Below are 21747 nucleotides of genomic sequence, written 5' to 3'. Positions count from 1 at the left end.
AAATGCCAGTGCTGTGCAATGATAAAATATAATAAATAAATATTATTGCTATAAACAATTAGGAGAATAATAATAAAATAGTTCATGTAATTTAATGCATTAACAACATTAAATTTAAGGTATTCCAACAATAATAGTTTAATGGTGGAGGGCCACACTCTTCCGCTCGTTGCACACCTGGTCACACTAAGGGTGCAATCACTTTTTTTCATGATAAAATTAAGGAATCTTGAGTTCATCGTTGATAAGCAGCGATCTGATAATTGCCAGCACAGCAGCGCGGAGAGCTATAAAACCAGACTCAGCTGGATATATAATAGCGAATCGTAATGCCCCACCGATCGGCTGGCAGTAGTAACCTTACGATTCTGACGCTCGGTTTGCAGTCGTGGTGTTTTGTTATTGGAGCAGAAAACATATTCCAAACGAGATTATAAATAGTCACAATGTATGTCGCAGTCGTCGTGGTCGTCGGGAGGATAAATGTGCAATTGCAGATGCCGTAGAAGCACCGCGCTTGAGTTTTATCCAGAGAAACCCGATCTTCTAGTGCCCGTGAAAACCGGGCGAAAAGCAACAACAAATTAGGTCGACATTTCGGGCACAGGTGAGCCTAATTTCAGTCGAGCAAAATTGTGTGTTAAATTATAAGCTAATTATGAGTTGGCTGTTTCAATTAGGCTACAGAGCCAAATCAAGCGGACCACGGACCCAAAGCGGAGTCAACAAAGAAGCGGCGCAGAGAAACATCGAAACATTGGTTTCAACACCACACGTTCAAAGTGAAGGTCAACGTCACAACGACTCGAGCGGCAAGTCTGGCGGCCGAAACCGAAAGACAACGCTATCCGCCGTCACCAGCACAACCTCCAGCGCCACCGCCAACTCCACCGCCATTGGTAGTCTCCAGATAGCCAGCACCATGTCCGCCACATCCTCCGAATCCTTCGTCCGTGGCCAGCGGCTAATGCTCATCTTCCTGGTGGCCCTGTGCATCGTAGTTGCCTGCGTACTTAGCACCGAGACCACCATGCCCACGCAGAACATGTCCAACAAGGAGCGGGCGGAACTCCGGTAAGTCTAGCTGAGCTAAATAAGGTTCCTTGTGTTTCGTGACCAGGACAACTTCTGCCGGCTATTATTTGTTAGCAAACGACGAATGATTCGGTTTTATAACACTTTTGATATTCAAACTGACTTTGGGTTTTTGGAGGATCAATGCAACTTATTTAAATCTAACCCATATATGCATCAGAAACGAGGAGGTCTAATTAGCATAACTCGTTGGTGATCATTTATGGTTATAAATTTAATGTGGTGCTTGTATTGTATATCCATGACTCTTATATAAATGGGAATATTTAAATGCTTATGTTTAAAAGTTGTTCTGAACAATCACAAAGAAGCTAAGTTGTGTGCAACATGTTCTGTTTGATTTCAGGGAAGAAGCTCGCGCTATGTTTTATCATGCATATAACGCCTACATGCAGAACGCCTATCCTGCCGATGAGCTAATGCCGCTCTCCTGCAAAGGACGTTACCGAGGAGTGACGCCATCGCGTGGCGACATGGACGACATTCTCGGAAAGTGAGTTAAAGAAACCCGGGTCTGGCGTTTACATTGATATGGTTTATTTTCTAGCTTTTCCATGACTCTGGTGGATACTCTGGACACCCTGGTGCTGCTAGGTGATTTCGCAGAGTTTGAACACGCGGTGAAGCTAGTTATCCGCGACGTTCAATTCGACAGCGACATTATTGTGTCGGTGTTTGAGACGAACATTCGAATGGTCGGTGGCCTGCTGTCGGCGCACATTCTGGCAGAGTATCTGCAAAAGCATGCGGACACGATGCATTGGTACAAGGGCGAACTGCTGGAGATGTCTCGCGAGCTGGGCTACCGATTGCTACCGGCGTTCAACACATCCACGGGCATTCCGCATGCGCGGGTTAATCTAAGGCTGGGTATGAAAGATCCGATGCTAAAGAAGTCCCGTGAAACGTGTACCGCTTGTGCTGGTACCATTCTTCTGGAATTTGCTGCTCTGTCGCGGCTTACCGGCGATCCCATTTTCGAGGTGCGAGCCCACGCCGCCATGGACGCGTTGTGGAAGCTAAGGCATCGTGGCTCCGATCTCATGGGCACGGTGCTCAACGTTCATTCTGGCGATTGGGTCCGTCGGGACTCCGGAGTCGGAGCGGGCATAGACAGTTACTATGAGTACCTCTTCAAGTCCTACGTCCTACTGGGGGACGACAAGTACCTCGCCCGCTTTAATCGCCACTACAACGCGGTAATGAAGTACGTCAGTGAAGGACCCATGCTACTCGACGTGCTCATGCACAGGCCACATGCTAAGTCCAAAAACTTTATGGACTCGCTCCTGGCATTCTGGCCGGGTCTGCAGGTGCTTTCTGGCGACCTGAAACCAGCTGTGCAGACACACGAGATGCTCTATCAGGTATGGTTTATCCTTTCCAAATCCGCTTATCCCATTTTATTACAAACATATTTGATCTTATTTGCAGGTTATGCAGATGCACACCTTTATTCCAGAAGCATTTACCGTAGACTTCCAAATACATTGGGGACAGCATCCCCTGCGACCAGAATTTATAGAGTCCACTTACTTCCTGTACCGCGCAACCGGCGATCATCATTACCTGCAGGTTGGAAAGAAGGCTCTGAAAACACTCCAGCAGTATGCTAAGGTATCTTGCGGCTATGCGGCTGTCAATGATGTGCGGACTGGCAAGCACGAGGATCGCATGGACTCGTTTGTGCTCTCCGAGACGATCAAGTACCTCTACCTCTTGTTCTCCGATCCCCAGGATCTGATCATAAACGTCGATGAGTTCGTCTTCACGACCGAAGCTCACCTGCTGCCGCTCTCTATTGCCCAACTAGGGAATGCCACGTTTAGTAAGTACTTTTGCGTTTTTAATTTGTTTTACGTAATCTCCGAACCGCTATCAGTAACTCTATCACAAGAAATAGCTCTTGATAGATATCAATTGATTTCACCAATCTATTTTATCTATGGGCTAATATTAATGTATTGATAGTTAAGAATGTTTTAAAACGTTTGTGGAAAACGGAGGTCTGATTAATTTCTGGTTTCCCTTACAGGCTTTCGCCAGACGGACGAACACAACGTACTCGACTTCATGCGCACCTGCCCCAGTTCAAATAAGCTTTTTCCTGAAAAAGTACGCAAGCCACTGCGCAACTTCATTACGGGCTCGTGCCCTCGCACCACGGCGGGAAAGCGACTCAGCGCCCTGGATTTTCAGGCAAGCAATGCAGATCATCTGCGAGCTGTTTACGACATGGGCATTACCATGGTTTCGGTAGGCGACCGCAGTCAAGGCAAGGTGCGACTGTTTCATAGTTTCTATAATGTAAGTTTTTTTCTGTTCTGCTTTTTGGTTTCGTTTGCATTTCGTTTGACACTCTGGTTGGTTACCTTTGCGCCACCAGTTTCCTCGATCTTCCGCTACCTCCTCTTCCTTCTCATCATCATCACACATATCGTGCAACAAAATAATGTGAATTTGACTTTATTCAGGCAAAAAGTCACGAGGAGGGCGAAATGGGACTGCAATTTATGCAGGAGATGCTTGAGCTGACCAAGATGCAAAGCATAAATCAGCTAGCGCAACTGCAGGTTTGTATGCTTCATTTTAAATGGAAGCATCATACTAATATTTAAAATGTATCTCTCGTTTCCAGGCCGTAGCCTATGCTACTGACGAGAAGCCACAGGATTGGATCGCCCTGATGGCCGGGCCCTCGCACTTTAGCCCGGAGTTAACTGGCGACCAGTTCGTCCAAGGGGACTTGATACTAGCCAAGCCGCTACGGGCCTGCGATGAGACCCTAGAGAATGCCGAAGAGGCGAAGGGAAAGGTCCTGGTGGCCGAGCGCGGTGATTGCACGTTCGTGAGCAAAGCGCGACTGGCCCAGAAGGTGGGGGCAGCAGCGCTGATTGTCTGTGATAATGTTCCGGGATCTTCCGGTGAGACGCAGCCGATGTTCGCAATGTCTGGCGACGGCAAGGACGACGTGCTCATTCCAGTCGTCTTCATGTACAGCATGGAGTTCGGCAAGCTGTCGGCGGTTATGCAGCGACGGAAACAGCCTCTGCGTGTTCGCGTCATGCAGATGGTGGAGTTCAAGCGCTGGCAACTGGCCAAGGAGCAGCGCCAAAACCAAACTGCATCGGTAGCACAGAAACCAGACAAAGAATTGTAGTGGACTGCTACGTCTGCTGGAGCGCCCTCAGCGTTAACTATTCATTTGGGGCTTTTAACGCCTTGAAATGGTTCTCGCCAAAATAGATATATATATTTTCTATATTCGTAAAATGTACAGTAAGCGATCGTAACTAAATTGGAATTTTCTGTACTTTACTAGACATGTAAGAACGATTTAATGCCACGAGTTTTTGAACTCAGTTAAAGGATCTTTGCATTTCGTGGTTGGTTCTCAGGCAGGCAATTGGCTTCCTAGTGGCAATATTATATCCGAATAGCATCGCATTCGCGTTCATTCTAATTGTATATTTGGTCCACCCCACAATTTTTTCGATGGATTTTACTTTTTATATGTAAGTGAAACTTCTGTATATAAAAGTTTAGAACTTAGAGACTAACAAAATAGTAAATAATGCTTAGTTTTAATAAAAAAGTAGTTCATAGGATAGAGAGTCGGAATTGATCGACAACAGAGTAGTTGAAATTGATTAGATATTATACAAAAATTAGTATAAAATATACGAACTATATTGAAAACCCAAGGCAAAACTTTTAATTAATGGGAATTGTTTTTGATTCCCTATGAGTGAGTATTCCTGGTACCAACAGGAGTTTTCCCCTATTTTCCGATTGACGAAGTTCTCGGTGACGAGCTCATCCACATCAAGATCCAACCAATAATAGGTTAGCCACTGGGCGAAATCTGGATTTATATAAAGCGGATGTTAAAGCCAAAGGCACTTTCGGAACTAATGCTCAAGTATTTTAAGCCAAAATTAAAAACATATCTGTGAATCGACTAATTTTGAAAAGTAATACAATTTCTCATACCACGAAACAAACACATTGTATTTTTAATAGATTTCCTTTTAATGACATTTATTTCTTTCCATTTTGGTGTTTCCATTTAACTAAGAATATGACACTTTTACTTCTAAAGTCGATAATAGGAAATTAAACAGTTGAATTCATAGGCCTAAAACTACGATAGCTTAGGCTAGTTTTGCTTTTCTCTTAGAAAAAATAAAAAGAACAAAAGAAACAAAAACACTTATTCCAAAATAGCGCATAATAAAGGCTACTCTCCGACTTACTTAAGATTAAAGCGAAATGTTGATATTATTAGATGATGATGATTGTTAGGACTACGGGGTATAACACGCAACTTATTATAGTTTCGTATATTTGAACTATATTTGGGCTGACAGCCAGAAGCACATTTATAGATCGGGTATTCTGGGTGATTTTCAACAAGGGTTGTGGTGAAAAAAACATAAACTTTGTTCTTCGACGAGATTCTCCACATGTCAAGTTGCTCGACACAGGTCTACGACGAGTGGGACTGCTGGACTGCCAATTTTAGCATGTGATTGGCGATACTATCTACAGTTAGGGATTGCGGGGACATCTCGATCACCTGGGACTTGTGGCGGGCATAAAAACGCTGCGCTCCATTGATTTGTGGCGCCAAATAGGTGAGCTGTCTGGGATCAGCGGCACTTATCCAGGCCTCGTCGTTCGATGCAGACTTGACGATCAGGTGATCCCCAGTGTTAACTGCGTCTGTAGTATCGTCAAATTGCGGCGATGGTAAGCGGTGTACCTGCAGCAGGCGGTGCGAGGGGGTGGCATGGGACAGCTCACAGGCGATTACATGCACCTCAGCCGGTTTGTTTGGTTCTTTGAGAAGCTGGTAAAGCACCAGCATGCTGCTTTGGTCCATGTCGAGGCTAGGATAGTGCATAGCTGCCAGGCACCGGCCCAGAGGGCGACCCAAGTCGTAGTTCATCAGAGTGTCCCCGCTGCGGTGATCCCAGACGGTGATACGCGTCTGTCCGTAGCCGATAAGGCGATCCTCTGAAAGGCACTCAATGTGATGCAGCTCGTGGCGCAACTGCTTAAACTCCCGTATGGAGGCCAGTGTATCCAGTGTGGGCGTCAGTGAGTACTTGCAGATGCCCGAACGCGGCTTGCCCATCACCAGTTCCTGCTGCCATGCCATAACAAAGTATCGCGAATCCGCTATAGTTGTGTATATGACATGCGGCCACTCGCTAAATAACGTAAGTTATTGGTTTAATCATAGAATTTATGCATACTTTGTAGTCAACCTCACCAATTTACGGCATCCAAGTGCACGGAGTGCATACGGGGTCGTAATTCCTCCTCGCAGAAGTAGTACACATTCACATGGAGGGAGGTAAGCTTCACCTCCCTCTTGTGATGGTCCAGCGGCCTGCTCCGCATTTCAAGGTACACCGGCGTCGAATTGTGCACGCAAATGCGGCTGCCAAAGGGCGTAAAGATCTCTTTCTCTGCAATGGATAAAACACAGAGGCTAGAAAGTTTCCTAAAATATACGTTTCTTAATGATCATAACCCACCTAAAGTTACGCGCCGCACTCTTCCGAGGTAAACCCATCGCGGGCCAACATCCAGCTCCTGCTCGGCGTCTTTGGGCTCGCGCGTATGTTGTTGAGGCAGCTGCGGAGAGGGCGATTTTCGGACACCATCAAAGGAGGGATTATATCGGGGCTGATGCAGGACGTTGAACACTTTGGAGTACTTCCAGAAGGTAATGCAGTTCTCCTGCAGCACAATGAGCTGTTCCAGCTCGTAGTACATGTAGAGAACCTGACCGTGCTTGGCGGAAAGTGGATTTGCTAGCGTCGAGGATCCCTGACTAAGCCGCATCAGGCCGCCCGGGGGAGTGGCCAGGACTAGGTCAGCGTGATTGATTTTTCCGGCTTGCTGGCGAGGGCGGTGCAGCTCCGTATTTGGTGGCGGTGTTGTTGGGGATGGCGGGTAAATAAGCACGGGCTGTGCATAAGGCGATTGAGCGACGGACGGGGAACAAACCAGGGTTTTATCTGCAGCTTCTTTGGCAGCGGAGCTGACCAGGTGGCTGTGTGTAGGCGCAAAGGCTTTTGGAACTTCTGGCGCCAAATTAGCGAGCCTCAACACAGTGGCATTAGGAACGGCTGTCACCGGTTCAGTCACCGTTTCAATAGTCGGGGGCAGTGACTTGGCTCGTACTCGCCTGGTCCGCTTGGGCAGGCGACTAGCCTTCGTTGCACTTGTCGTGGGATTTGCATTCTCCTTGACACCTTTCATCTTTCGGGGAGTGTTTGGCGGAGCCAATTGCTGCTGCTGCAAGCGATGCTGTTCAGGAAGCTTTTTATCTTCCTGATCCGGCCTCTTTAACGCCGCCCGTACAGCCTTGGGCATTTGTACCCTTTTGCTAGTTTGTGCTGCTCCGCCAGCAATCCGTTTCGATCGTCCCTGAGCCATTTCATCCGATAGGGCGTAGCTCTTAAGCAGGCTGACCTTGCGGTTACGAAGTAGCTTCGAATTAAGATGCGTGGTGGAGCGAGTAACCAAATCTCGGACGCGAGCCTCCTTTCCGGGGCTGGCAACTCCCACGGTAGTGCGGCGTCGTTGGGTTGCGGCCACAGGTTTGGTGGCTCCATGGGTTTTCCTATGCTTTGGTCTTTTGGCCATATCAACTGGTAAGGGGACAGGTGAACGAGAATCCTTAGCAGGACTGGTTATTGTAAGGCTTTTCTTCGGTGGCTGGGAAATAAGTGATGGACGCGGTGCGCTTACGTCACCAAAACCGCCCGTTGAGTGTAAGCGCGCCGGTGAGATGCGAGACTCTTGCCTGGTAGGCGATGGATTCGGAGGCGAGGCATTGCTTGTAGCCTTGATAATATAAATCGATGGCTTGGTCTCACGCGCCTGGCGCAAACGTTGCTGCATGCTCTCCAACAACTTGGACTGGGCAGGTGCGGCAGCCTCAAAGATCTTTGTAAATGCCGCTTCAACAGACTGAGCACGACCGTTCTCAGACTCCTTGTCTATCTCATGTTTCTTGTCTCCAGCTATGACGGATCTAGGACATTGCGTCTCCTGTTCTTTGAGCGATGGACACATCTCTCCATTCTTTGAGGATTTGGAAGTGGCTAGAAGGTTGGTGGTTTTGGGCGACTTCTTCGTTGACCATTCTTCCTCTTCCGCAAAACATGTTTTGTAAAAGTGATTCATCTTGCGTTTATGCTCGGTAGCCAATCGAGGGTCGAAGTGAAGATCTTCATCCCCCACCATCCTTGAAACGGATTCTGATGTCTGAGGTGGGGACGGTTCTTCTTTATCGGTGCTTAGCTCACTACTGGTGGTCAGTGGTATTTTCTTGTCCTTATCCTGTTGCCTATCTCGTTCCCTTTCGCGTCGCTTGCCACGCACATCACTACGCATCCTATCCAGTTGCTGTTGCGGTCTTACCCGCAGCGATCGGCGAGCTACAGTGCTGTTGGCTAGCTCCCTCATTGCGGTAGCCACGGCGTTTGCTGTGGCCAGTTCAGTGAGGCCTAGATAATTGCAGAATTCCTGCTGCTCGTAAAACATACTATCATTTGGACAGTTGACGTAAGGCTCCTGGTTAGCTGCCATTTGCACCTCTACAAATAAAATGAAACAATGTAAATACAATAAAACACAAATAAAGTCTTACCTTGGGGAGCCTGGGGGAGTTCCTGGTAGCGATACAACTGTGGCTGCTGCTTCATCTTTTGCTCCATAAATTGCTGCTGCTGTATTGTTTGCACCTGCTGACGCATAACATCTAATACCGCGTTGCTTAATTGTTGGTCCTCTGAGGGCCTACGGTCGCGGCCTACAGCGACACCTTCCAGAGCAGATGGACGAGGTTGAGCCTGGGAAACGGATGCAACCAACTCCAAATTCGGAGCGGTAGGACGTGCCTTTTGCGTAACCGCGCTAGTCTCCAGGTCCGCTGTTGAGGTTTCCTTAGTAAGGTTCCGAAGCTCATAGTTGTGGGAGTCCGTGTTATTTAAGCCTTCTACCCCGGGCAGCACCACCCCGTCTTCCTCCGGTTGTTGATCCTCTTGTAGTTCTTCCTCGGGAATCAAAGTGGTGACAGAGGCTTTTTCCATACCCACCACCTCGTAGCAATCGTCGTCATCGTCATCTAGCACAATTGTCTCCTCGGTGGGCTGGATGTGCAAATAGCGACGATGCACAGGCCGCTCCGCCGACTGGGAGCTGGCTAGTTCTTGAGTGGATTCGTCTGAGGTTTGCATAATGTCACGGCTGATCTTCTCCATGTTCCGGGCCAGTGTTTCACGGAATTCGGGAAAGTTGTGCTGTTTGAGAGATGCCGTTACAGCCTCGTACTGGTTGAAAGCGGCATCAAAGCTTTCCACATCCTCGACAGCGGCCCACTCCTGCCTGGGTGCTGTTTCCCAATTGGAGACTTTTTCGGCGGGACTCATTTGCGGTTGTGCCTGGCAGATGCTTGCCAGTCTTCGATCCATAGCCTCTCCGTGCAGAGTATTCTTCATCAGCGGCGGATACTTGCGCTTCAGCGGCGCCACTTTGGATGGAGAGCGGGCGCCCGTTAACTCGTCTTCAAAGTCATAGTGGTCGCTGGCGTTGGGCATGGAGGATGAGCTGACTGGGAATTCCGTGGGACTGCTGTGTTCGCGAGGGAATTTTCTTTGCAGATTATTTGGCGGCGGCTCCTGTCCCTGTAATGCAATAACGTCTATAGGCTGGTCTGGTTCTTCCGGGATGACTGCGTCCTCGCATTCTTCATCGTCGTGGTCCTCCAGTTCGTGATCATACACCTGACAAATATCTGGGCGTTCCTCCTCCATCGGAGTGTCGTCTAAGAATGTGGCGTTCTCGTTTTCCTCGGGCGCCTCGTCGTCCACAAGTTCCTGATGCACTAATGGCTGTACTAGCGCTGCATCACTAAGGTACACATTGTTTTCAGTCGCCAAACGTGCCTCGCCCTCACCCATATCTTCCACGACCTCCTCGATGTAGGCAGTCCCATTAAGACAATCATTCGCATCTCTTTCCTCGGGCAGCAAACCCAGCAATGCTCCGGTACCGTTTTCGGCCATGAGGATGGCCCTGGCGAACTCCTGCTCGCATGCCACTCCCTGGGTAGCTACTATGATTTCACAGCAGTGCTCTTCCGCTAAGACGACCATGTTCTCTCCATCCACGGGCTCATAGATCACACACTGCTCTTCTTCCTCGGCCACCTGAAGTTCATGTTCAGCCTCATCACTTTCGTGGGACAGCATGTCGAACTGGTCCACATTGCCATTGGTAAGCAGGACGCCGGGACGGCTGACTACAGTTTGCATTAGTGCAATGTTCGGATCCTGGACAGCTTCGGGCGAGTCTACAAAACAAGGAAGGTATGTGAGTTTAATATTTGAGAAATGAGTGATTCCTATATATTTATGGTTAATGGAACAAACCGTTGATCTCGATGACCTCGTGGCTGCTGCACGGACGTTTCGCCGGCGTGCAGGCGGCCCATTCCGGCGCCTGAGGGGCCTCTTCAGCCACCATCATTTGCCGGCGAAGTCCGAATATTAAGGGTTCAGTCTGGGTGACGAAACTGGAAGAAGGGTGCTCCTCCGGCCAGCCCTTGAAGCCACTGCCACTTGAGATAAAGCTGTAGATTTCCAAGTCGTCGGAAATCGCGGGTAGCATGCTGTCCACGGCAGGGTCCAGATCTGCTCCTGTTCCTGAAGATCTGGTGCCGGATGCAGCCAGATCCGTGAGACGCTCCCGATCCTCAGCCACGCCCGATGCGGCGCCTGGAGCTTCGCTAGCCTCCGCATCAACCTCGTCGCCTTCCAGCGGCGAGTAGCGGTTCAGCAGGTGCTCCTCCGCCGTCACGTAGGCCATCAGATTGGCTTCTCTCCTGGACATCGCGTTGGTACGGGGAATGGGATTGGGATTATCTAGCCCTCGTCGATTCGTTTAGCAATTGTGGTAGGATTTCTTGTAAATTTAGCACGTGAAATTTAAAAAATATACTTGATGCTGTCAACAAAACAGTGCCCGAACTGACTGTGCACGATCATGATTACATTATCATGGCTTAGTCGGTTTACTTTGATTGTTATTTTATGTATTTCTGCGAGCTTTGCGTTGTATATTTCTTATTTGATAGGCCTAATATTTTAAGTTGCTTTATCCTGTGTGACCGTGGGAAACACCGTAGTATTATCTCACATCGCACTGGCTTAAATACCATTGAAAATACTATCGGTATTATTTTTACAGTGGGATCAATCTGTGAATATTTTGAATTTCTTCCAGAATGCTCTCCAAAAGCTTTTTATTTAAATAAAATGATACAAGCTTTATATATATATAAAAACGTTTTTTTTATAAAATTTGTATATGGTGTGAAAATTGTGAAACAAAAATTTCCATTAAAATATTTTCCAGTTAAGTAAACTACATGTTTTTTAATGGAAGCTTGAGTAGTTTAAGATATATTTTATTGTCCTTAAAATAATTCCAAAATAAGTTGGTGAATGATTAATAAGACCTTTGTAGAGCTAGTACCTGTACTTTAATACAGCTTTGTGCTCGCCAAATATGAAGCCCATCCTTTAAATAATAGAAATTTAGTTTATTCCAAAGTACTTCCAGTATCGGGAGTTATCTCGATCAGCTGTTGCTGTTCACAACATCCGCGTTAGTTGGTATTCATCGCACTTGGCAGATGGTATATTTGGCCAAACGCCAATGCGTTCACTCTACTCTCACGGTACTCGGAATTGTGAGTAAAGAAATGAAAGAATCTAAAAAAAAAATCCAAGCTAAACACACCGCACTTACGCCCCGAAGAAGTTCCCATGCGCCCGCGCGCTGATAACGCAAGTCTGAGAATCCCATAACGATTCCGCTCCGAATCAGAATACGAGTCCGAGACCGAGTCCAAAACCGATAACGTAAACGAAAACTGAGTAGCTCGGTCGGAAATGGGAATTGATATATAGCGGGCGTCGCCGTAGCTCAGAACAAATAACACACAGCTCTCGAAGCGTGAACGTCGTTGTCGCCGAGTTTCCGCCTTGAAATCGAAATCGAAATCGAGAACTGAAAACAGAAACATCAAAACTATACGTACTCTCCCCGGCATCTAATGTGCGCCTGTTAGCCGGATTCTAAATTAAAGCGATTGCGAAAATTCAATAAGTCAACGATGGAGGACAAGCGGGCCAATGGCGATACCAGCGCCTGCAATGGGCATTCCGGCAAGCAGCAGAAGGATGTTCGCGTCTGGTGCGATGGATGGTGAGTCATTTGCGTTTACGCGCCTCCAGGAATTGGGCGCTCAACTCCCAAACGGTTCTTAGGGCACCCCATTGCGTCACGCCACTCGTTACTCAGTGCTGGCGGCGAAGTGAGTCAAGGCATACCCATTCCAAGACGGTCTCTTCTTTTCCATGCCACATCACGGCGAACCGAACCTTACCATTTCAATTCCAATTCCAATAGCAATACCAATACCCGTAATCAGCCGACGATAAACTAAACCCATTTTCAGGCGTGCTAAGAAGCGTTCAGGGTTCCTCAATTGATTAGCAAATCTTTGTGGAACTGTGCCGTCTCACACCAATTCCCGCTCCAGTAGCCACCCATTGCCGTCGTCCGGCTGAAATGTCTACTCAGGTTCAAGGTCTTTCAGATCCGAAATGTCCACATTCTCCACGCTTGACCGGGTCTTTTGCATTATATTTATACGCTACGCAATCTATTTATAAAGGGGTCCGCTAATTGTACACTTCACAGTGGGTATTCTAAAACTAATCACTATGGAATATGCCCATATCCCATATTAGCTTGCAGATTAGTATATATCTATATGTGATAACCGGATTTTTGGTTCATCTAATGCAAGCATTTCAGATCCGTGTATAGATACTATTGACGCACTTTGCCTTTTTGGGCACCTTCAAATTGTTCTATAGGCATTGCGCTCCCCCATATATAATTATTTGATTCCGTGCAATGCATCATTGGGAACCGGTTTATCTTTATCGGTAATGACGCGTTAGACTGCGATATGGATGGATGGCCTACCATAACAAGTTTGTCTGCTCAATTGGGGGACAATAGAGATTTCCTCAATTGTGGCTACCGCCAGACAATTCATTAGTAAAAATAAAAATACACCCATTGTTTATATTCGCTCTCGCTGTTCTTCTTATTTCAATGTATTTATACCCGCCGAATAAACAATGGCCCACGCTTAACAAACATAAATACAGTCATTGTACGATTTTGTGTATACAAGTGCTAATATGCTCTGACTATGAAAAACTTTCCGTCCTCTTTTCTTTCGAAAGGGACTTCAATTTTTCGGATGAGGGCTGCGTTTACGTGGCCATTGTTGACTGTGGTTGCCCGCCGGTTGTCCCAAACATCACGTGATTCTGGCCTGCGCATGCCTCCACCTCGCGGTGCCCCACACCACCAGCATTTGCACCACCCTCATTGCCATTGCCTCGCCATTGACCCACAATGCTGTCGTCATCGTCTGGCGGTCTTTCATGTGCCTAATTTAATTGGCATTTCGCTGGGCTTCTCCTGCCCTGAATAATCGCAAGGGATCGCCTTACTTTTAGGAGGTTATTTATATCACATCCGTTCATTCAACATGCTTATATTTCTTGTATTCTGCTCTTTGAAAGCCCAGAAACATATCTAAGACTTAACAAACCAGCTAAAACTTTGCTAAAAAATCAAATACATATGGCACATAATTTATTGCTTTAAACTTAGAGCAATTAGGGGCGATCTGTCCAAGAACATCATGCTCATTGGCGCTTCCGGGTAATTTTTGGCAATCTATGCTCCCTGATGTCCGTTGTCAATGGGTCTCGGCAACCTGCCACCAGTGCGGCAATCCTCTAGCTGAGGCTGATAAGACTGACCTACGTAGTCGCACTCCAACCAGATTAACACCGCTGAAATTCCACATCAGCTGCTCATGGGCAAAAACAAAAGTATAAACAGCATATTTGCGTGGAATCTGCCCAATAACCCGGCAGATGGGCATGTGGGGCACTTGGACCGAAATATTCTAATCAGCGGAGATTGATCATTGACGCAGGCACAAGTGCTCGGCTTGTCTCCTCCTTTCCACCCAAGTCAATGAACCTCTGCCAGCGGAAAAACAAATGAATGGGAAGCGCTGAGCGCTCGTAATAAGAGAGTCGGGGCCTTAAGGCATTCATATGAGTATACGCGTATAAGGGTCTATGGCATACTTTACCCCTGCAAGTCAATCCACTTTACTAGGCTGGGGTCCGGTCGTCAGAGCACAAATTCTACGGAGAATCGCGTGATATTTTTTTAATCAGCAAACTGGCGTCGGCGTTGCTGTCGCTTGTGTCGCTGCTTTTAGCTTACTCAATTGATTAAGCGGCCCCTGGGTCTGTTCCACATATAGAGTACAATGCTATATGGGTATAGTATGTTCGGCACAGATTTCTTGCTGCTGCAAAAAAATCTCCGGGAGCAAAGGTTTCGCTTCGATTAATGAATGGCCCACGTTTTTACTAGCTGCTTGGTGGTCATCTCTCTGGACTTGTTACTATCTGGACAAATCGAGAAATCAAGAGACTGGCCGGGCCTGCATAATTCAACATTTATTTTTAGGTGCATACCAGCGGGAATTTTTGGTTCCGCAACTTGCATTCATATTCTATGTTCTAAAACTATGTTCTTGGCATTCTTCGGAATTCTCTAATCTTCAATGGAAACGGTACTTAAAATACTTTCCGTCTACCTATTTCAAATGAACTCCCCCACAATCGATTACTGAAGAACCAATGGGTGTGATAATGGTGACGGTATTATTTCTTATCATATACGCAATTTAGTGAAGTGGTTACCTTCTGCATTAAATGTTAAAAAATGATTACTTAAAGCCCGTTTGGTGAATCATTTCATAACAAGTCACCAAAAGAGCTGGTTCCAATTAATTTAAGGAAAAAATATTTAAAATAATTCATTTCCGATTTAACTAAACATTTCAATAACAATTACAATTTCAATTACTTATGGTTCCAAAAATGCGTTCCGCAGTAAATACCTTCGTAATTGGTGTTAAGTGCAATTTGAGCAACGACTCACGTCCCTCGGATGCTATTATCGCTTTCCCAAGCCAAACAAAAACCAGGCCAGGGCACGTGTGCCTATAGCCATAAAGCCTAGAATCGGCGGAGAATGTAAACAACTGAATGGCGCTGAATTTGCGCTGTTTGTGGCCACTGAAAAGCTGACGCAGCAGCGCTCATAATTGCAATTAGAATTGCAAAACAGCAAGCAGCAAACACGGTTTCATTGATATCCCCTGTCTCGGTTGCTTCATCTCTCGGCATATTTGGCGTTCCTACTCTCGTGATCGAGTCCAAAGATCAATCTTGACCAATGCTGGGCAAAAGTGGATCACACGGTGGTCAGTCCGTCAGCTACTGGTCATTAAAAGCACTCGGCCAGACATCACTGACGCGCTTCGTCAGCGGTTTATGTAAACTATGTAAATGGCTTGCTCAAACCACTTTATTGCTTTGTGGTGGACTGGGTCATTAGTAGTACTGCTTCGACGGGATTACCTGGCTTCCATCATCAACCAAATGGCCAGGATTGCAGTTGATCGTCAAGATAAATGGACTTTTGTTGGAACTAAGGTTTATTATTTGTACATTCCAAGCGATAATTGTTTTTCTTCTTGGCGAGTCACGTCTTTAAACACGGCTTATCTTGCGAGCTCGAAAAATTGCTAATTTTAGGAAATATATGCCATTTTCTGAGTCATATTGGTATAGCCAAGATCGTTTCCATTAGCTTATCGACAAGGTCGGCGCAATCGGTGCAGTCACAGTTATCTCAGAATATGTTAAACTTCCACGAATGGGAAACAACATTTCCGGTGGCAATTAACGCGGCCATGTTTTGATAAGGGCTTGTTCTCGGCACGCGTTCGTAGACAGATATCTAATAATTATACTTCCTCCCATCCTCAACAGCTATGATATGGTGCACTTCGGGCATGCCAACTCTCTGCGACAAGCCAAAGCTCTTGGCGATAAAGTAATTGTGGGCATTCACACCGACGAGGAGATCACCAAGCACAAGGGACCACCGGTCTTCACCGAGGAGGAGCGCGTCAAGATGGTCAAGGGCATCAAATGGGTGGATGAAGTGGTGCTCGGTGCTCCCTATGTGACCACACTGGAGGTGCTTGACCAGAACAACTGTGATTTCTGTGTGCATGGAGGTGGGTACCAATGAATACAAATATCTGTGGATGTTACCTAATCGAATTGATATTTTGCAGACGACATTACCATGACAGCCGAAGGAGTGGACACATATCATTTGGTCAAGTCAGCTAATCGCTACAAGTGAGTATGAATGATATAATTTTCAGACATTTTTGGCGGTTTATAAAAAATATTTTGAAATTTGAAATCTACATACGACACATACGATTTGTATACGTTGCCGTGACCTTTAATTAACCGCTAGTTGTCTTGTAACGCACGTACTATATTTTACCAATTACTGACATCAAATTTTCTTATGCAATCCGCAGGGAAGTAAAACGCACAGCTGGAGTTTCGACCACTGACCTTGTGGGCCGCATGTTGCTCCTGACACGCAACCACTTCCGTCAGGGATCCGCCGAATATGACATCGAGAAAGAAGGTAGCTTAAGCTTGTTTCAACGCTTTTCTGGCACATTCAAGTTTCATTTTAATGTTCCTAAATCACAGCGCTCACAATTTCAGTCTTGTGCGCCAAATTCATTGTTTTTAACCATTACTAACTTTAATTTTAAGACAACTTTCTTTGCACACTTTTATTTTTTGTCTTTCATTTCCTTTTGTTGAACTTGTCTATTGCTCTTGCATGCTGTGCATAAACCAAAGTCGATCAATCAGTTACAAGTATGAACAATATTATACAGATATATTTAGTTTATACATGGGCTACGCACGATTAGTTTATGCATTTTTCTCACTAGATCCCTTTTAACGAGTTCAACTTTTAATTTGCTATAGTTGAACGCAAATAACTCCTTGGTTTATGTTGCTCTCTACAACTTTACTATTTCTCTTCTTTTTATTTCTATGTACGCACTGTTTACCACTAACCAAAATATAATCTAATGTACAAAACCTATGAAAACTATGCTAAACCTCAATATGCCAAATGTTTTGTGCGTGTGCGCGCCCGCGAAATGAATCCAAATGCCAAACCCAACGACCAACCTGCAATCAAAATATCCAAATCCGAATCCAAATCGAAATCAAATCCTAAACGTAAATTTTCGCTCTCAAATACACTCTTGCTCATTTGTCTGCGTTGCTTTACAATACAATTATCAACAAAACCAAAACAGTGTCAATTTTAAAACGACAAATAAAATCCCATCCAGGTTCTTCGAACATGGGCCAAGATTCGGCAGCCAAAAGTCCATGGACCGGTTGTAGTCAGTTCTTGCCGACTACCCAAAAGATCATACAGTTCAGTGATGGCAAGTCCCCGAATCCCGGCGATAAGATTGTAAGTTTAGCCTTCATTGTGCTATTGCGCTGTATATTTATTATTCATAATGGTCGGTATTTCCAGGTTTATGTGGCTGGCGCCTTCGATCTCTTCCATGTGGGTCACCTGGACTTTCTGGAAAAGGCCAAAAAACTGGGTGACTACCTGATTGTTGGCCTGCACACAGATCCCGTGGTGAACTCTTACAAGGGCAGCAACTATCCCATTATGAATCTGCACGAGCGCGTGCTTAGCGTTTTGGCCTGCAAGGTAAGATTGCAGTTGACACTTTTAAAAGGTTATCTCAATCGATTTTTTCCAATTTCCCCAGTTTGTCAATGAGGTGGTCATTGGAGCTCCCTACTGCGTTACCGAAGAGCTGCTTGAACACTTCAAAATCGATGTCGTCTGCCACGGACGCACACCCATTGCGCTGGAGAATGGCAAGATCGATCCATATGCCGTTCCCAAGACGCGAGCTATCTTTGAGCTGATTGATTCCGGCAACGAGATGACCACGGAGCGTATCGTGGAGCGCATTATTTCGCACCGGCTGGAATATGAGCGCCGCAACCAGGCCAAAGAAAAGAAGGAAATCGAAGCCTTTGAGGCACTTCAACGCCAAAAACAGACCCAAAAGGCCGGCTAGCCGGAACTCAATTCCGACCTCTCACACTAGACCGATGTTTCATATTTTGTAGTTTGTTTTGCTTAGTTAAGATGACGCTTTTATTTTGTTGCGTTAAAAGCGATGCGACGCTGCCTGAGGTGCCGGGCGGCCAGTATCTTTTAAAATCCTCGGATGCAGCGTAACGCTCGCTCGTTTTTTAGTACAATTTTTGAATATCTGCACATGCGCCACTTAGAAAGCCTTAATGATATAAGGTTACCATATATATAGCATATTTAAAATCTAAATTGTATGTATGTAAGCTCAAAATTTGTAAATTCTTTTTCATATGCTGTAAGTGTTGAGGAACAACAAAACTGTACGACTAGCAAAGATAAATTGTGACATGTTATCCAAACGGTTGGCAAAAAAAAAATCCTTGTACGAATTGTATATATATATAGCAATGTATCGCAAGTAGGATGTCCGGATCGGAAATAGCTGCTTTTATCAAATGTAATCTCTGATACTTTGCCCTAATTTATTAATGCGTATACTAAGTGCAAGTTCAAGTTTTATGTTTCAATGTTTAATCTTAGTCTTAAATACATGGCCAAAAATATTGCAAATTCCAAATATTTCAATTATATTCTTGCCTCGCTGATCACTTTCAGTTCGACGGTAAGCAATTGTTGCCACACATCTAAATCCATCAGAGGTCGAAGGTCCTCTAAGCTGATGAGGATCACGTTGCTATCGGTCTTGATGAACTCACTGCAGGATTGGTTCGACGACAATGGCAGCATCGGACGAGCTTTTATCTGCTTTGTGTAGTAACGTGCCGAGTTGGCCGGTTGGACCAGCAGCCGCAGAGTGATGGCCACGCCGTGCAAAGGAGTAGCCACCCAGATGGCCAGGACCTCGTGTTTGACACGCTTCCTCTCCGACAGCACCGAGTGCATGGTGCGGCAGGCGAAGATCATGAGGGCGCTATGCTGCGAGAAGCAGCGGTACTCCAGCGGCAGATGGGTGTTTCGGTGGCATTTCAGGGGGTTGAGGCCAATGCGCCGATAGCAATAAACCCCCAACAGCGAGTTGACATCTCTTTCCAGACTGCTGACATGACATGTTAAGGATACTCGCTTGCCCATTTCTAGCTCTAAGAACGGAATCCCCATTCCCGGCAGATGGTCACTTAAATAGTGACCCAGTAGAGCGCTGGGCTCAACCGAGCAGAGGCATCCGTGACATGGGCATGCCACTAGGCGCAGTCGGGTCCACGGCGAGTCACTGGAGGCGTTCACAGGGAGCGGGTTTTTCCTGCTGCTGGGCGGCTGCTTGGTAAGCGAATCAAAGTTCTGCAGCTGCAGTTGGAGCAGCTGATCCTCGGGAGGTGGGACAGCCATCGACACAGGCAGTCTGTAGTTCGAAAAGTGTTTCGTGTACAGCAAATTTTGCATTTCGTGCAGTCGCTGCTTTCGCTTCTCCTGACGCTTCCGGTTCCGGCTCAATCCATGGATGGAAGCAGATAGGTCCTTGGCGGAATCTATAGCCTGCTTGGCACGGGAGGTGGAGGGCGCAGTCATCGTGGTGAACAGGTTAAGAAATCAGGCTTCGGTAAAACTACATAATTTTGACACGAGATCAACAAATTGTGAAATTTGTATTGACAAGTAGGGCAATTTTTCAATAGTCTAATATTTATTATTCAGTTGGGCGAAAATCCCGGCGGTACTTATACTTTGTAAATTATATGTTATTTATTTAACTATCATTAATATTTTTTTACATCTGATATATTCAAAATTTAACATTCTTACATTAAGAATAACGATTAAAAAAAGCCTACGGCTTCCATATTTTATGCCGGTTTTAAATGCCTTATACGTTATTTATATTTCTCCATATAAGGCACCAGTTTTTCCGTTTCAAAATGGTATTTTGGTTGATATATTATTTTGATATATTCTTATTTTTAAGTATTTTTATTGTTTAATTGGAGGGAGCTTCACTTGGCAGGGTGAACGGCCTGATCCCGGATACATGCCACATAAATGTCCCGGGACCACCTTATAATGCTGTCGGCCACCATCAGTCTGCGCATCAGGCCAGCATAAAACTTGGAGACACCCAAAGTCTTGAGGACCTTTTCGTTCCTAGGGTCCCACGAGCCCAAGGCTCCGACAGTTAATGCCTCCAGTTTTACCTGGTATCCCATGGCGCGCAGGGCTTCAGCGAGGGGGCGGTATTTTTCTTTCTTCTCGCCCCTCGCGTTATCAAACGCTTCAGCCCCGTTCTCGAACGGAACATACTCCGTTCGTCGCGCTATACCAGGTCCGGCCTGAGAGCCGCCATGTCCTCGGCAACCCCTTCCACGCGGCAATTCACCCTGGGGGTCCCCAGCCGTGAACCAGCCTTGGCGAGGCGTTCCATTACCGTGTTGTGCCTCTGCTGCATTGCGTTTGAGTGGTGCATGCAGTGGCACAACACGTGTGGAATGCTCTCCAGACTCCTGGTATCTCTCTCTCTCCTGATATCCACAGACCCGGCAGCGCTTATCGCCGCTGCCCCATCGGATCGCTCCGGACTCCGGACTGGGAGGACTCCCAGTCGGGCTCTGTGGATAAACCGCCAGTCAGCAAACCAGGTACTGACTGGGGTTAGCGTGGAGAGCTTTGCCACCTTCCCCTGGTCGGGTTAGTTCAAGAGGATGGTCAGGAACTCATCCTGAGCTGCGCATCTAAGTCCTTGAATAAGTTGGGACCTGGAGTTCGAGTCGATGACCACTAGTCGGTTTCTTTGGCTTCTGCACTCAACCAGTAGCTCATCTCCTCTCCAGGCCCAACGCACTGCCAGATGCGCAATGTGGCACCACTTCGTAGCACGAAGTCAAGCTTCGGTGCCGCGAAGGTGCGGGCCGCGTCAATCTTTTGCCACGGGGCGAGCAGCGAGCCATCCATCTTGGCGATGTTCCCGACTATCGCTTCCATCACTGCCCTGGGTGTTTGGTCCACGTCTAGACCCACGGGGATGCCGAGATATTCGTAGGCATCCCCCTCTGTCATGGCCGGTATTGGCGGGCCATGGACGAGGAAGCCGGTCTGCACTGCCCTCCGCAAGGATTTCTTCCCCGTGAGGTGCAGGGTCGCGCACTTCCCGAGATTGATGTGCAGACCGGCTTCTATTGCGGCGTCGTCCGCAGCACGCAACAAGGACCTCATCTCCTCTGGGGAGCTCGCAATTAGCACCAAGTCATCGGCGTACGCCAGCGTGCTAATGCGGCTCCCGTAGAGCAGGTACACCGCATTGACGGCTTTGATTTTGCGAAGTACCCGCTCTATTGCCATGTTGAAGAGGATTGGGCTGGCTGGGCAGCCCTGTCTGACCCCCGCTTCGATCGGGATCTCTTCCGACATTCCATCAATGGTTTTAGCGGTGGTCGCGGCGTCGGTGGCCAGCTGGTGGATTATGGTCCGGAT

General features: G+C 46.7%; 4 protein-coding genes across 7 annotated transcripts; 2 read left to right on the top strand and 2 right to left on the bottom strand.

The window, feature by feature from the left end:
* Window positions 1-174: 174 nt before the first annotated feature.
* On the top strand, window positions 175-4799 carry LOC6527453 (ER degradation-enhancing alpha-mannosidase-like protein 3). Of its 2 annotated transcripts, none has more exons than XM_015198206.3 (8): window positions 175-607; window positions 681-1074; window positions 1442-1588; window positions 1643-2462; window positions 2530-2923; window positions 3131-3375; window positions 3570-3668; window positions 3734-4799. In XM_015198206.3, exons 2-8 carry the CDS (start codon window positions 923-925, stop codon window positions 4253-4255), a joined length of 2379 nt encoding a protein of 792 aa, XP_015053692.1. In that variant the 5' UTR covers window positions 175-607; window positions 681-922; the 3' UTR covers window positions 4256-4799. The 2 variants fall into 2 exon arrangements, with proteins under 2 accessions (XP_015053692.1, XP_002088545.1); XM_002088509.4 differs by having other exon boundaries at window positions 3131-3402.
* Window positions 4800-5423: 624 nt separating this feature from the next.
* Window positions 5424-11272, bottom strand: LOC6527454. The gene is made up of 5 exons (XM_002088510.4): window positions 10551-11272; window positions 8768-10471; window positions 6642-8714; window positions 6374-6572; window positions 5424-6311 (listed from the first exon to the last, which is right to left on the bottom strand). Exons 1-5 carry the CDS (start codon window positions 11008-11010, stop codon window positions 5585-5587), a joined length of 5163 nt encoding a protein of 1720 aa, XP_002088546.1. The 5' UTR covers window positions 11011-11272; the 3' UTR covers window positions 5424-5584.
* Window positions 11273-11915: 643 nt separating this feature from the next.
* LOC6527455 (ethanolamine-phosphate cytidylyltransferase) lies at window positions 11916-18897 on the top strand. 3 transcript variants are annotated; one of them, XM_015198207.2, is made up of 7 exons: window positions 11916-12390; window positions 16134-16384; window positions 16445-16511; window positions 16703-16815; window positions 17513-17676; window positions 17743-17928; window positions 17990-18897. In XM_015198207.2, the coding sequence occupies exons 1-7, from the start codon at window positions 12299-12301 to the stop codon at window positions 18305-18307; spliced, it is 1191 nt and encodes a 396-aa protein (XP_015053693.1). In that variant the 5' UTR covers window positions 11916-12298; the 3' UTR covers window positions 18308-18897. The 3 variants fall into 3 exon arrangements, with proteins under 3 accessions (XP_015053693.1, XP_015053694.1, XP_002088547.1); XM_015198208.2 differs by having other exon boundaries at window positions 11917-12390; window positions 17570-17676; XM_002088511.3 differs by having other exon boundaries at window positions 11919-12390; window positions 17549-17676.
* Window positions 18836-19956, bottom strand: LOC6527456. The gene has a single exon (XM_002088512.4). The coding sequence runs from the start codon at window positions 19852-19854 to the stop codon at window positions 18913-18915; it is 942 nt and encodes a 313-aa protein (XP_002088548.1). The 5' UTR covers window positions 19855-19956; the 3' UTR covers window positions 18836-18912.
* Between the last annotated feature and the right edge of the window lie 1791 nt (window positions 19957-21747).

The sequence above is a fragment of the Drosophila yakuba genome, chromosome 2L (genome assembly GCF_016746365.2).
Source record: "Drosophila yakuba strain Tai18E2 chromosome 2L, Prin_Dyak_Tai18E2_2.1, whole genome shotgun sequence".
Classification (NCBI taxonomy): domain Eukaryota; kingdom Metazoa; phylum Arthropoda; class Insecta; order Diptera; family Drosophilidae; genus Drosophila; species Drosophila yakuba.
The sequence above is the reverse complement of the archived record's forward strand: the minus strand, read 5'-3'. Positions and strand labels throughout refer to the sequence as shown.